The following is a 16,832-nucleotide window of genomic DNA, read 5'->3' on the forward strand; positions in this document are numbered from 1 at the left end:
CTTATCCTTACTTTCTTCTTTGGCCTCAATAGCCTCTACAATTTTTTCTAACTCTGAATTTAGGATCTATGATCCAAAGTTCTCCAAGCAAGAATTCAGTGTTCTTTTACTGCACTTTCACCATACTTTGCATTGTCATACCTGCTGATAATTAGCAGGGTTGGGGGAGCCATGACAAAGGAATTTATGTTTTATCTTAGAAGGAATAGAGAATCATTAAATATTCTTTAGCAGAAAATAATGACAGGATTAAGCCTGTGCCTTATGAAAACTATTTTGGGAGATAAGTAAATGAATGAGTGAATGAAAAGGCATTTATTAAGCACTTACTATGTGTCAGGGATTGTGGTAAATATTAGGGATGTAGATAGATACAAAAATAATTTTATTAAGTACAAAAAGCAAGATTTTTCTCTGACCTTAAGGAACTTATATTCTAACAAAGAAGACAATACATATAGACCAGAGAGAGGAGTATTTTGGACTGTGAAGTCAGGGGTGGTAATTACAGCTATGGAGCAATATATTAGCGTGTGTTTTCCAGGAATGGCAACATTAACTTAATTACCATTCTCAGAGTTGAAGTGGAAGAAGAATAAGAATGATACATGTGTGAGAGCAGCTGGAAATTAGGTGGTTAGACTGGTTATAGGGAACTTCACTACCCAGTGTTAAAGGAAGGGGTAGAAGCAGGAATATCAATCAAGCAAGTAGCAAAGTAATCCTGACAAGAGGTAATGAAGGCTGGAATTCAAGTGGTGGTTGTATAATTGGAAGGAAGGGAGAAAAAAAATGAGAAGAATTGTAATGGGGACAGAACCAAGAATACTTAAACATTGATTGGCTTTTGGGATAAAAGAAAGGGGAAAGTCAAAGATGACAAGGTTACAGATCTGGGTGATTATAAAACTGATAGTATACTTAACAGAAATGTGGCACTTTGAAGAAGGAGTGAGTTTAGAAGGTAATATGATAAATTCTTTTTGGACAAGGGTCCTAGTATTAAGGATTCAGATATACAAGAAATATTAGAGACCATTAAGACCAGTCCCCTCATTTTACATCTGAGGAAACTGAGAGTCAAGGAGATTAAGTGAGTTACCCATGGTAATAAGAATCAAATAATAGTAATCAATCAAATAATAAGGTGATAAGAATCAAAAGTGTTTTAACATAAGGTTCTCTGATACTAAAGGCACTATTCTTTCCATTGTTACCATGCTGCTTCCCTTCTGATGGAATATGTTGAATTTACCGATGGAACATTCACATGGAGATGTGTAGCAGGACTAGAATCCCAATAAAGGGATTATGGCTAGAGATAAGTGTGTGATATATATTTGTGTATGTGTGTGTAATTATCTGTGTAAAAATTCAGTTCAGTGCAACAAGAACTTGTTAAGGATCTATTAATACAGGGTATTAATACATACAGAGTAGTACATGCTAGAGATCCAGAATCTCAATCAGTCAGTCATGATAAATCTATAGGAGCTAATAAGCTAAGGAGGCACAGATTGAGAAGGATAGAGAAAAAATAGTCTTACTTATGGAGAGGGAATCAATGATGAACTAGTGAAGAATGAAAAGGAGTGAGTGGTGTGTAGTTAAGGGGAGAAATAAAAAGATGTTATAGATGCTGAAGATGGGAAAGAGAATCTAGGTTAAAAGGTTCATCAAAAGTTGCAGAGGGATAAAGGAAAATGACACTTAAGAAAAGACCACTGAATGTAGCAGTTAAGAAATCATTAGTTTACTTGAAAGAGGGCAGTTAAAGTAGAGTAGTTGGGGGGGATCCTGGTTGTGAGAATTTGAAAAATGAGTGTCTGATAAAGAGATAAAGAAAAAGAAAGAGACAAGTTTTCCTGGGAATGTGAGAAAGAAATAAAGGTGAGATATAAGAAGACTAGAAGGAAATTCAGGTTAAAGTGAAAGGATTTTTAAAAGATGGAGGAGATATTTATAAGTGACAGAAGAGCCAGTAGAAAGGAAGGGATGGATTCTTAAAGAGGAAAATATTGATCACTGCAGAGAGAGATAATGGTTACTGGACCAAGTTCCTGTCAGAGTGAGAATGGATGGAATCAAAGGCACCATTAAAAGGGTGAAGGAATACAAGGAATAATACCTCCTCTCTAGAAACAAGAGTAAAGAAAGAAAGAAAATATGGAAGTAAACAGGAGAATTTTGAGATGTAGGTAAGGAAAATGAAAGAGTTCATAGTAGATGACTTCAGTTTTCTCAATAAATCAGTCAAGCACTTTATTAAAGTGTCCACTATGTGCTAAGTTTTCAGAGTAAAAAAGAATATTCTGTGCCTTTAAAGAGCTTTCGTTTTGTGTTGGAATTAATAACATGAACTCAAAGAAATGCAAAATAAATGCAAGGTAGTTTTGGTGAAGTCTATCAGAATAGACTTCATAAAGGAAGTGACATTGAATTTAGTTAGCCTTTAGGAAAAGAAAGATTCCAAAAGAATCAGGAGAAAGAGGTGTTAAAAAAGAACTCAGGAAGGAAAGAGTTTTGAAAAATAAGTGTCAAAATCTTTATTGGGCTAGATGGTGCAGTGGGTAGAAGATGATGCAGTGGGTAGAACACCAGGAGAACTTGACTTCAAATCAGACCTCAGACACTTAACACTTACTAGCCTGGGCAAGTCACATAATCCCAATTGCCTCACCAAAAAAACAAACAAAAACAAAAACAAACAAACAAACAAAAAATCACAAAAACAGGAGAACTAAGGAGAAACCATTTGAATGGTGATTAAGGGAACTTTGTTAACCTTAGAGAGAAGTTTCAGTTCAGTGATGAACTTAGAAGCCAGATTCAAGGTGTTTAAGTGCCAGAGGACTTGCAAGGATTAAAAAGTGAATAGAATGGAACTGGATGAAGAAAAACAACTTTCTTCTAGGAGTTTGGCTATAAAATGGAGGAACAGTATAGGATGAAAGCTGAAGTCAAGATCACCTACTAAGAAATGTTTTGAATAAGAGGTTCTGAGAGGATAATTGCAATTGCATTAGGGGAGGACGACAGTCAATCATGGATAATAGAAGGGTTATTAACTAAAGGACCCAACTGATATTAAATAGCATGAATGTAGTAAGATAATCAGATTCCAATTTTAGACAGAATAGAATATTTTAATCTACTTTATAATCTCAGTAGATAGGAAACATCCTACTTCGATCAAGATATTTTGTATTGCTCTTTTGTTTACCACAATATAGATGATCATAGATTAAGAACTAGAAGGCATCTTAAAGGATATCTGTGTAAGACTTAGAGAAATGAGTTGACTTGCTCAAAGTCTTCTTTCTGTCATCTGTGAAGAAAGAGTTTGCTAAGCAAATTAGTAATGTAATAATGTAAACAAGATCTTATGTAGTCACATAACCTGATGAAAGCAAAGTATCCTAAGCATTTCATTAAAACCACTAGCATTGGCTGCATAAGACAATCTATTATGTACAAGTGTTTCTTATGTATTCAAAAACATAGATTATGCAGGACCACTGGCTACATGTTGTTGACTTTAGTTTTGGGATTTGGCAGGGGGGTTGGTTCAGATATGTAACCTCACTGATGTAAGCAATTTCTGTTTTGTATTTTCTTACATCTTCCAATGAGATCATAACTGTCTTACAACTTAAAATGTCAGAGTTCCCTGAGTTGAGTGATTGTCCAGGATGACCAAGCCAGAGTGGCAGAGGTAGATTTTGAACCCAGGCTTCATCATGATCCCAATGACAGCTCCCTTTCTGCTATGCCATGCTGGGTTTGGGTTGAAATTTTATTGAAAGAATTAAAATTGTAATTTTTTGCAATTATTAGAAATTTCATTTATTCAAACTATATTTTCTTTTCCTTTATTCATAATTAGTGAATTTTTAAAAGTTTACTACTTAAGAGCTCTTTAGAATACTTACTTATTTGAGGAACAGATTTAAATGCTTTAGGATTGGTTTCTTTTTTAATGTTTGTAGAAAGTTGATATGGAACCTAAGAGAATGAATGGTGGCATTTAAGAAGTTTAAAAATCACTGAGCCAGATATGCTAAGTGATCTATCTCAGTGACAATATCTAATTTGAAATTTCAGAAGTGTGACTTAGAATCAAATTATGACATTGTATTCTTGATTCTCAGTGCAGTGACCTGTTACTCTTTCTCTGGCATAATTAAATGGCAGCAGCATTTCTGAGAATGTATGAGCAGTAGAACAGTAACTATGTTTTGAAATTAGTCACAGAAAGAGCACTTCTTGTTATTACAGTCATCCCTTTATGAGATTCACCTGATTTACATGATTTATCTGAATGTTTGGTAACAGTACTATGTAATTTTATCCTCAACAGATTGATGAACTCCCAGAGGGAGCTGTGAAGCCTCCAGCAAACAAGTACCCAATCTTCTTTTTTGGCACCCATGAAACGTAAGTCAAAAAATTGCTATATTCTTTAAAAATGAATGTCTTATCAAATTACAACTTTCCATTTTAATCTGTAAAATTTTTGATAAAGGAGCTATAACTTAACATGCTATCAAAATCAATTTAATCAAAACAGAAAACAATGTCTTTTCACTAAAGTAAACATTTGAAATATTAATGTCTTTGGTATTGAATAGCATTACTTTGTCAGCTAGATAGTGGTGATTATATGGGGAGCTTCTGCCATTGTGCATGCATCCTGTGTATACTGCTGGTCCTATATAAATTCCAGATTTTTCTTTAAACCCCAAGGACTGGGGTAGGCCTGCCTACTTCTCCACGGTGAAATTATCCCTTTCTTATATAGGATTTCTCTTCTTCCTGGTCCATTGCTGAACAAGACACAATCTCTTAAAATCTTCTCTTCCAGTTCTAGAACAAGCAAATAGACCTTTATAAAATTTTCTAAGGGTGTTGTTGTGATTGAACTGATTCTAACTATAGGAAAACCAGGAAGTGAAAATAATAAATGGGAGCAAGAATAAATTATGAAATTTGGTTTCAGAAGTAGGTTCTTGATTCTACTTGCCTAAACCTTGTGTAGCTGAAATTAGTGCTCTGTAATCCTTCTGGAGGGAAATCTGTATTATGGGTACCATCTCACCCTTTGCCTGATAGACAGACCCTCAAGCTGTGTGAACTTGCAGCTGCTAATAGTGGGCTTTTGGATATACAAAGGACTACTTAAGATTCTTTTACATCTCATTAAAAATTTCAAACTGCTTATCTAACACAGCTTCTTCTTTCATACACTAGCAAAATTATCCTAGTACATTTTGCCTGAAATGCTTACTTCATAAGATTGATGTGATAACCAAATGAAATACTGTACAGGAAGCATTTTGTAAACTGAAAGGTGCTCTGTAAATGTCTTCTATTGGTATTTTTATTCCCCACCTCTCTATCCTCATAACACAATAGAGTTATAGAATTTTAGAGCTGGAAGAGGTCTTTGAGATCTTCTAGAGGGCATTAAATGATGGGAAATGATGCTCTAACAAATTATGTCACTTTCCTTGCTAAATGAAATATGAACTTACTCTACTATCCAGAAGAAGAAGAAAAGTTTTTGCCTCCATTAAAAAAATGAATTAAGTATTTCAGGAATCCCTCTACAGCCAAATTTAGTAGCAATCAGAATGCTTTTTATAAGAAATCCTAGCCACATTTGCCTGAAAATATTATTGCACTTTTTTAAAAAGTACATACAACTTTAAATCATCCCCAGCAGTCTCTATTTTCACAGCTCAGTATTGTTTGAACTTGTTTCTTAGGCTCATAGATAACTTGAATTTTTTTCTTAAATATGGGGCAAAAAATTGCCCCATCATTGCATATAACACACTAAGCTGGACTCTGTTGCTCGTTTCCCAAATGTATACTGCTAGAGCACTTTGCTTTTCAGCATATTCTTTTGGAACATTTCTTCTGACTCCATTTATGGTTGCCTCACTTCAGCTTAACATAAGAAAACTCTTTGGGCAGATCCATTCCCTATATAGGTCAAACCCTATCGGAGCTGTACTGTGATAAGCATTGCTTTAGTGCTGCTGGACTGTCTAGGATCCAAACTCCTGTTGATCCTGTCTCCCTAGATAAGATTTAGTAGAGCTGGAGGATGATGATGATTTAAAAAAAAAAAAAAAAAAAAAAAAAAAAAAAAAAAGCTTTTTTAGAACCTGAATATGAGGCCAAGTCCATACCTCAGAACCACATAAAACCCTCCAGACACTGCCATTGCTTTGTAAGCCTTGTTTTGGTTAGGAGCTTTATGTTGCATTGGTATTTCTCATTTCCTTAAGAAGATGCTACCCCTTTCATCCCATTTGCTACAAATCCTTTACTGATAAACACTTGATTAGACACAATGGTCTCTGATAATTCAGAAATAACTTACCACTCAGCATTGTAAGTAATTATCTAGACACTAGGTATAGTTTGGAAAAAATGACCTCTAACACATAAATACATAGGTACGTATACATGTATGTGGATATTTAGAGACATACAACAAACAAATAAAAATAGTAAATCTTTAGATAGGACATAAGACAAAGGGCAAATCACCCCTTTTCTTACCATTTTAATATTATAATGATAGTTAAGAACTATTGTGTCCCAGGTATTATGCTAAGCTCTTCAGGATTATTTTACCTCACAACTCTGGTAGGTAGGTGCTGTTATTATCCCCTTTATACAGATGAAGAAAGGAGGAAGACAGCAGTTAAGTGACTTACCCAGAGTCACATAGCACATAGTGTCTGAAGTCACATTTAAACACAGGTTTGTCTTGTCCAGACTGTAGGCCCAGCATTCTCTCTACTAGGCCATCTAGCTGCCCCAAATGAAAACTAATTTAAATGAGCATGGAAGACAATTTTAAAAGAAGATTTTTTAAGGGAAGAGATATAATATAGGAGTAATATTCAGCCTGAAGAATATGTACAGAAGAAAGGAGAGGGGTGTTATTACCAATGGCCAGCTCTCATCCCTTCCTCTTCCAAATTTACATGCTGATTGGGTGTCTCACATCATTCTATCCACATTTTGTCCACAATACCTTATTTTCACTCTACCACTGGCTCCCTGTAGTTTCTGTGGTCTGTTATATTTAATATATATCAAAGATATAGATTCCCAAAGATAAAGAGCTTGGGGGAAGTTTCCCTAGATTTGTAATATATCAGGGATGACTCCTTGCACACAAATATCAATCAAAAGATAAATATGGTAGATTAGGAAGAAAGTATGTGGCCAGTAGGAATGAGGGACTAGATAAATACTTAGGTGAGTGGTAGTATGTGAAGATTGTATGGGAGAGAGTGAGCTAATAATATGATGAGCCTATTTTATGGCTCTAACTCTCAAATAACTGTTTCCAGGTACTCTTTAGCATTAACTCTCTGTTCTGTCCAAAAGAGAATAACCAGATTCCTAGAGGCTGAAGCAAGGGTTATAACAAATCAGACAAAGGTGAGCTCTAACGGTCCAGAGTTCAAGACAATAAAGGATTAGGTAGAATCTAAAGCAGCTCCAAGAAGTAAAGTGCAAAATAGTAGTAATAGATTAGGCAAAGGATAGAAACTGATAGTCTTGATTTAGCACAAATGGTTAAAACATGTGCATCTATCCCCAATTCCTTTGCCCCTTATAAGATATCGCAGTTTCAAGGTATCTTCACCATCTCTCAGAAGGCTCTTCCTAGCTTATCAGTGTAGTTTCATGTGAGGCTTTTCAAAAACTCCCCCTAAACCAAGATACTTTAGCTTTAAATGAACATCAATTCATTAATTAAATGTGTAATTCTTGTACAGGGGAATCCTCTATGTGAGTCCATGAGCTTTTGCTATTGTGTCTTCAATACAGATTTCAACCCATTCATTCAGCAAAGATATACATGCTAAGTGATATAAGGGGTTTTAAAAATGTCCAAAGGTCTTTACCCTGTAGGAGCTAATATTCAAGGAGAGATAAGACATTGAAATGTAGACAGAACTGAAAAAGACCTTTGAGTCCAATATTCTCTTTCATAGATGAAATGGAGGCCAAAGAAAGCAAATGATTTACCCAGAAAGTGTCCCAGGGAGAATCTGAATCCAGATCATTCTGACTCCAATATCCTGTTTCTTAATTTGGGGGAGGGGTATCCATATCTTCAGAAAGTTTTCTTTTTCAGAATTTAGGTGGTATAATTCACAGAATCTGTACACTAGACGAGACCTCAGTGACCCCCTAGTCCAATACAGATCTGAACAATACTCCACCCTATAACATACTCAACAAGGGTCATTTAGTCTTTTTTTTTTTTTTTTAAGATCTTAAGAGGATGAGGAAATGCATCATCTCCCAAAACATTCCATTCCACTTTGGAATAGCTTTGAAAATTCAGGAATTTTTCCTTTCAATAAGCTTAAATTTCCCTCTCAGAAATTTTCTCTTATTGCTCCTAGTTCTATTTTCTTGGTCCAGGAAATAGGTGTTGTAAAAGAAACACTGGGTCTGGAGTTAAGAGAACCTGGGTTTAAAACCTGCCTCCGATACTACCTGTGTGTTGAACAAATTAATTAACCTCCCTGAGTTTTAGTTTCTTCCTAAGCCTAAGGGCTAAAAGGCTTTTGAGAGTCCTTCTATATCTATCATCTTCTGAAATCAAATTCCTTTTGCCCCTGAAAATTCTTTAGAGATTTAAAGATAGCTCTCACATCTTCCCCCGAGTCTTCTCTAGGTTACATAGCCCCAGTTATTTTACCCATTCTAATGTGCCACAGTTTTAAGGTCCCATCATCCAGCTGCTCTGCAGTTTTATTGGTGTTCTTTTTAAAATGTGGTACCAGAACCAAACCTAATACTTCAAATGTAGTTTGAGTACAACAATGATACTTACCTCTCTAGTCCAGCACACTCTGCCTCTTCAATGCAATGTAAGATTGCATAGCTTTATTGGCTTTTGGCATATCACACTGCTTGACTCATTCTGAACTTTCAGAATACCCACTCAAATACCTTAAATTCTTAATCTGAAGATTCTTCATCATTTGGGGAAAATTTTCTTCCCTAGCATTGTTGTCCTTGGTTCTGATATGCTTTTGCTTAGACTGTGAGCTGTTTGAGAGTAGGGATTCTCTTTTACTTTTCTTGGTATACCCAATGCTAGTACAATGCCTGGCACAGAGTTGGTGCTTCATAAATTTTTATTGACTGACTTACAAAGCCATTTTGTTTCTGTGACACATCTGTGTTCCTGTCTCCTGGGTGTTTCACATGCCATTTGTTGCAAAGGGAAGGGAGAACTAGTGTAACCAAGAAGAACAGTTAAGAAAACAAAGCAATATCTTGACCATACCGAATAGCATATGTCTCATTAGGTACCTGTAGTCAACTACACATAAAGATATATTAGATGTATTTATAAAGGAGAGGAAAATTGGTTTCATCAGTTGTCTGGTCTTTGCACTAATCCATGTGCAGATAGCTTTTTGGTGTTATTTTCTTTTCCATTATTGTGATTGTTGATATTCTTATAATTCTTCTTACTTTATAGTCTACATCACTTTATACAAGTACCAATCAATCAATAAGCATGTATTAAATGCCTACTATGAGCTAGGCAGTATGGGTAGAAATATAAAGAATGAAACAATCTATACAAGTGAAGAACCTGCAGTCTAATGAGGAAGATAATATATATATATATACATACATATATATATATACACATACACACATATGCATATATGTGTGTATACATACAAAAAAGCAAAAGGAGAAATACAGATCAATGTAAAGTAAATACAATGTATCTATATTCACAAATTTCTCTGAATTCTTCATAATTTTTCCTTATGGCACAATAATATGGTATTATTCCTATGTCATAGGCATCTTCTTTGTTTCCAATTTCTTGCTGCCACGAAAAGTATTGCTGTAAATATTTCAAGAGCTCTCCTTTTGTTTTAGGATTAATTGGTCAGGAGTGGTGTTCTTGGGCCAAGGAAATTCAATATATTTTTCAAAGTCCAGTTAAGTTCAAATTCCTTAATGAAGCACTTTTTAACTATAGCAAGACACATTTCTCTGTCCCCCTACCCTCAAGTTGCTAATAAGATTGTATGCTATACCATTCAATTAAGCCTTTAAATATAATTACATTTTTGCATTTTGCTGCAGTTGTTACAAATGTTTGTTTTGTCTCCCCAACTAGATTATAAACTTTTCTAAGCACAAGGATATATGATATATTTTATTTATTCTGCATCTCTAATTGCACCTATCAAAGTTCATTATAAGTGATATCCACTAAATTTTTGTGCTATAGCTGGTAAAAAAAAAAAGCTACCTCAATTCTTGGATTATATTAGAAATATTACATCTAGTTTATAGAAATTAATATTCTCATTATATGCTTTTAACATACTATCTGGAATATTGTGTTCAGTAATGGATAATCTGTTGTCAAAAGAACCTTGATAAACTAGATTAGAGATCAGAATAGTGATTAATCTGTATACTGTTGTACTGAAGGAAAGTGTAAGGAAGTGAAAATATTTAGCTTGGAGGAAAAAAGACTTAGGGGAAATGTAATAACACTCTTTAAATATTTAAAGAGGAAAAATATATGAAGAGAAAGAAAATGTATTTTACATTGCTCCAGAATATAAATGAAGCAGTGATAGAAATAGAAAGTTTTTGTTTGATATAAGAACTTTCTACCAGCCATCTCAAATTAGCAATCATTTATGAACTACTTATTCTGTACCAAGCATTGTGCTAAGCACTGGAAAGATAAATACAAGCAAGATAAAGACAGACCCTGTCTTCCAGGAGGTTATATTTTAATGGAGAAGACAAACAGAAATTAGAAATGGGATAGAGAGAAAACACATAAAAATCAGTCATTGGGAAGATATCTCGTGCTGGAAAAATTTAGAACAGTAGAGCCTAGCAGGAAGTGAAGAGATTGCCATAATGGGTTTCTCTCTTAAATGGAGACTTTGGAAAGAGTCTATCCAATCAGAGGGAAGGACCCCAGGGACAGAGAGTACTTTTAAGGTGTGATTACCAGGGATAATGATGGTTGCTATAAAAATAATTTCTTCATTGAATGGGAAGTTGGACAAGGTGAAACTTCCTGCACCTTCTTTCCTTATTTATAAGATGTGCAGCTTTACAGAAAGAAAATTATTTTTAAGTTTCCTTCTTGTAGCGAGCTGTCGTCTCCAGAAGCTGCCGGATCGCTCTCTGGGAAGAGATCTGCTGTGTCTACTACAATCTCTCAGACAGATTCTTCTTCCTGTAATGAACCGTTGTCTCCAGGCAGTTGCTGTTAACTCTTGTCCTTAGAAGTGACTTCCCTTCCTGCAGAGAGCCCCGTCAGGCCTGATGTAATGCAGAGAGTCTTCTTCTTTCTCTGAGAGTCCTCTCTTTTATTCTCCCAGAGAATGGGCGTGGGATAATGCAAGGGCTTCTGGGAAGAACCACCCCAGCCAATGAGCTTGCCCCCTCTATCAAGTCAAGCTGAGTTCTCACCTTGTAATTGTCCAGAAAACCTCAGTTCTCACTTAGTAATCCTAACATCTCCCCCTTTCTTTTGATTTAGAACATAGGACAGTCATGACCTTGAAACATAAATCCATCAATATGGGAAGTATTACAGATAATTACATAAATTACATAAGCACATAGTAACATAGTAACGTAACACATGCTAGAAGTATATAACATAATCATAAATTGAAAATTTATAAATGTCCATAAGTCCATTGTCCATTAGTCTCATCTTGTGTGAGGAAGTCTAATGATTCCTGCTGGTTTTTAAAGTTCTTTAACAGTCTTCTTATTATCCATGCTCTTTCAGTGTCAGATGTTTCTTAGATCTTCTCCTTTATTTTGAGATCTTTCTCTTTTTCTGTCTCTCTCTGATGGACAAGGCGAATATGACTCGTTGGCACCCATCTGATTCCTTCTCCTGCTGAAGAAATACAAGCAAACCCTCTCTCCCAGGCAGTTAACCTATCTAATTTCTTTCTATTTACCACTTTCTAAATCTCTTCTCATCATCTGACAATTACATTGGAGTTGTTTGCACTGGGCACGGCCCTGTTGGTTTAAAAGGCCTGTATTCTCCCCAAGTGTAATCCATTTTTGCAATCTGATTGCCTTTTGGCTGACTTATCAGGTAATCCCTTTCTACCATGTGATTGCTTTTCTGCTGATTGATTAAATCAGAGTCCTGGCCTTCTAAAGGCTCTTTAGGTGTAACATCAGCTGCCATCATGCCCCAAGTCTTTTTTGCCTGGGGCCCTGGACCTGGGCCCCTCATCCCATTTCCCTGAATTATTCTACACTCTGATGCCCAATGGAGTCCTCTGTTGCATTTTGGACATGGGGTTTTAGGTCTTCTCTCACCCTGTCTTCTCACTGTATCTCCATACCTACACTGAGCTCTTAGATGTCCAATTTTTCCACATTGAAAACATCTCCGAGTTTCTCTAGAAGGCCCTTGCCAGGAGGGACCCTGTCTTTCCACATTCATCATTGTCCGGGTGTAAAAAGCATTTGTTCCCACTGTAGCACAGCGTCTTATGATCTCCTCTAAAGGAGCATCTTTGTCTAATCCCCATATAATTCTTTTGCAAATCTCATTGGCATTTTCCTTAGCCAGATGTCTGGTCATTATTTCTGTAGCTGAATTTTCTCCAATAGTTCTTTTGACAGCAGTTTGCAAACGTCCCACAAAATCTGCAAAAGGTTCATTGGGACCTTGCTGTATTTTAGTGAAAGCCTCTCCATGATCTTTCTGTCCAGGAAGGACACCCCAAGCTTTTATTGCAGCCTTAGCAATTTGTTCATATATTGTCATGGTATAATCAGTCTGTTCTGAATTCTCTCCATACCGACCTTCACCAGCCAAGTGCTCAAAAGTGAATTGTGTGTTAACTCCTATTTCCAAATTGCATCTGACTTGAATTTTACATAATTCATGAAATTCCGAAAGCCATAATAAATTATCTCCAGGTTCCAGACATGTCCTTGCTATGGATTTCCAATCATTCGGGGTTAGGACTTCATAAGACAAACCATCTAGTAACATTTTGACATAAGCTGATGTAGCCCCATAAAGGGTACAACCTTTTTTCAAATCCTTAATTTTATTCAAATCTAAAGGTGCATATCTTCTCCTTTTTTTACCTACAGAGTCAATATTTTCAATCACAGGATATGCATGTATAAAATCACTTATATCCTGTCCTTCTCTCTTAGCTTTAACCAATGCTTTTTCTAATCTTGTCATAGGCTTAGGCTTCTTCACAGGCAATTCTGTTTGTGTTTCTGCCTCTTCCCCTCTTTCTTCCTCCATCTCTGAAGGTGGGGTTGATGTGGGCCTGTCAATAATCTGTTCTCTAGGCAGAGTTGAAGCTTCTTCAAGAGAATCATACCATAATTCCTCATTTAAATCTTCTTGCTCTAGGACAAGATCTTGATCTTTCCTTTTTTTTTCACACTTCCTCCTCTGTTCATTTTTAGAACTTTTCCTTCTCCTACAACTTGCTTGATAGTTTAAGGCTAATTGAACTATGTTGTAGATATAAAATACTTCTGCAGAAATTGAACGAGGCCCATTTTTTGCTTGAAATTCTTTCATTTCATATCCCACTAGCTTCCATTTATCTACATCTATCTTTTCTTCCTCTAAGAACCAAGGGGATGTGCGTCTTAATGCAGCCAAGAGTTTAGCAATCTGTACCCAGGTTACAAGTAAACTCTGCTCCTCAATTATCTTGATTATACTCTCTATAGTACCACTCCTGAATGGGGGTGGAGCTGAGGTTGCTTCTGGGGCTGGAGTTGAGTCGGCTGAGGTCCAGGGATTGAATATAGCTAACATCTGCCCCATTTCGGCTATAAGAGATTCCTGGTTTAGCCCTTAACAAGTTAAGTTCCTTATTTATCTATTAGCACGCTCACTTAATCTTTAACAACGTTTCCTCGTTACTCACAGTTCTGGGTCAGAGAGACTGAGATCTGGATGAGAGGCTTTTCCACTGGAATCAGGACTGTGTCTGTCCCTGTTCGGGCGCCAAATTGCGAAGGTCTGGTCTAGCTCTTCTTGTCAGGATAAGCAAATGTCCTTGCCCCACGTTGGGCGCCAATTGTAGCGAGCTGTCGTCTCCAGAAGCTGCCGGATCGCTCTCTGGGAAGAGATCTGCTGTGTCTACTACAATCTCTCAGACAGATTCTTCTTCCTGTAATGAACCGTTGTCTCCAGGCAGTTGCTGTTAACTCTTGTCCTTAGAAGTGACTTCCCTTCCTGCAGAGAGCCCCGTCAGGCCTGATGTAATGCAGAGAGTCTTCTTCTTTCTCTGAGAGTCCTCTCTTTTATTCTCCCAGAGAATGGGCGTGGGATAATGCAAGGGCTTCTGGGAAGAACCACCCCAGCCAATGAGCTTGCCCCCTCTATCAAGTCAACCTGAGTTCTCACCTTGTAATTGTCCAGAAAACCTCAGTTCTCACTTAGTAATCCTAACACCTTCTAATCCTAACTCCTCTGATCCTATGGTCTTTAAATTATCTTCCAATTTAAAGACTCCATGATTGAGTAAGAGGTGAGTTGTTAGTAAGACCATACAATGTTAACTAGTGATTGATTTTAATATGTATAATAGAATTTATTTTAGGATAAGTGTTTTTGAGTTTCTAGGAATTTTACTAGGGGAAAATGAGTTAATGTGTAATTTGTTTTTACCATAATTTTACATTTTGTAACTAGTTGCTATTACTATATTCTATTTTATAAAATTTGGTAGTATGATAAGAATCCATGAGTCTTAAATAGGTTCATTCAAATAGGTGCTAGAGATAGGGATTTCGCTAATATATGAAACTTCCTAATGAGAAAATCCTAACAATGCAAATCAGCCCTTTTTACTTATAGTTTGTTGGATTGCCTAAGACAATAAAGGGCTTGAATAATTTATCCAGAATCATAAAACCTGTAAATGTCTGAAGGTAAAGTTGAACTTACGTAGGTCTTTCTGACTCTAAAACCAGCACTCTGTCATACTCACAATGTGTTCAGGATATGAAACTAAAATTGATTTGAGACTAGAAGTCATCCTAGTATTTCAACATCTGATTATTAATCAGCTTTTGTATACAAAATACCATGCTAGGCACTAGGGGGCCTGGGTGGAGGTGAGGATGATGTTAAGAAGTAAAAAGCACTGATTTCTTTCATGCTTACCTTTTTGGTGAACTATCTTATAATTTATCTGACAAGTATTTTAAGTAGTATATATATTGTGTTATTTAAATAAAAAATATTTTGACTCTGTTGCTATTTATGTGTTAGATGTATATTACATTTGAAAAGACAATTATATTTCCCATGTCTTTTCTACAGAGCATTTCTGGGACCCAAAGATCTTTTCCCTTATAAAGAATATAAAGATAAGTTTGGAAAATCTAACAAAAGAAAAGGATTTAATGAAGGCTTGTGGGAAATAGAAAATAATCCCAGAGTCAAGTTTACTGGATATCAGGTAAATAATTTATATTACTTTTCTTCATATCTCATTTCTTAGTTTTAGCTTTTATGCTCTAATGATCTTGTGCAGATGTATAGTCCTTCTGCTAATTGGTTGATTACTTACTAGGAACACAAACTCTCTACTCCAGAAGACCAGCTAAATGTTTTCAGTAAATAGTGCTCCTAATGCTGTGACTGACTATGACTTTAATGTGCAGGTTTCCATCATCAAAGCTTGATTGGTCCCTTCAGATTTAAAGCTTCTTCATCTGATCATTGATGTTTAAGTGGCCACTGGAAGAAATTCTCTCTGCCAGACCTTTTCTCCAGAGTCTTAGGAATAAGCCAAGCTGTTTCTAAGTAAAATGCCTAAAGTATAGCCATTTCTTATCACCATTTCCATGTGAGTATGTGCGCCTGTGGTACTTTGCACAGTGTAATTAGCTGATCTTTTATTATTTTTCAGGCAATTCAGCAACAGAGCTCTTCAGAAACTGAGGGTGAAGGAGGCAATACTGCAGATGCCAGCAGTGAGGAGGAAGGTGATAGAGTAGAAGAAGATGGAAAAGGCAAAAGAAAGAATGAAAAAGCTGGCTCAAAACGGAAAAAATCATACACTTCAAAGGTTACAGAGGAGCTTTTCCCATTGTTATTAATGTCGCATGCATGATAAAAGGGCACATTCCCTTTTGATCCATCAAGTCACTAAAAGATGTTTACTGGGTGCCTACTCTATGTTTAGCCTTGGATAATATATACATTTTCGTTGGAGAAGTGGCCCTGCCACCCAGGAGTTACAACTCTAGCTGTGGAACAAGAGACTCTATTTGTCATTCTATAAGAGTATAAACTCTAATGAAATACAATTTACCAGATGAGATAAGCTTAAATGACATTTTAGAAACTGCTAGTAAGACAGTGCTTCAGAGTAGGGGGGCAGTGTCTAAATTGTTTGTCAAAGAGAAGGGTTGTCATCTTATTGAGTCTATCAGAATTGATTTGTCACACAGGTTAATTGAATACTTAAACAACTTGTTCTGTTTAAATTCTATTTGATGCTTATGTAAGTAATAGGCTGGCTATATTTTAAGCATCTCATAAATATGTACTAAACATTTATTCTTCCATAGTATCTTTTTTTTTGCCAGCCTACTACTAAACACACTCAAACTGACTAGTAAGAAATAAAATTTAAATTCAGCATTTTCTTCAGTCCTTCTGATAAAACACCTTATTTTCCTTTGGGTAGGGATAAAGTCGTCACTTGCAAACTAGAAATCTAGCTTTTTTCCCCCAGTCTTCATTTTCCATT

The 16,832-nt window shown here is 36.0% G+C and overlaps 1 protein-coding gene across 1 annotated transcript in view; it reads left to right on the forward strand.

The window, feature by feature from the left end:
* Nucleotides 1-16,832, forward strand: part of HDGFL3 (HDGF like 3) — a 94,473-nt gene that overhangs the window by 55,967 nt on the left and 21,674 nt on the right. Inside the window, exons 2-4 of the mRNA XM_074295288.1 lie at nt 4,361-4,437; nt 15,395-15,533; nt 15,987-16,145. Coding sequence (XP_074151389.1) covers nt 4,361-4,437; nt 15,395-15,533; nt 15,987-16,145 — 375 coding nt within the window. The remainder of the gene's footprint in view (nt 1-4,360; nt 4,438-15,394; nt 15,534-15,986; nt 16,146-16,832) is intronic.

This window comes from Sminthopsis crassicaudata, chromosome 2 (assembly GCF_048593235.1).
Source record: "Sminthopsis crassicaudata isolate SCR6 chromosome 2, ASM4859323v1, whole genome shotgun sequence".
NCBI lineage: Eukaryota > Metazoa > Chordata > Mammalia > Dasyuromorphia > Dasyuridae > Sminthopsis > Sminthopsis crassicaudata.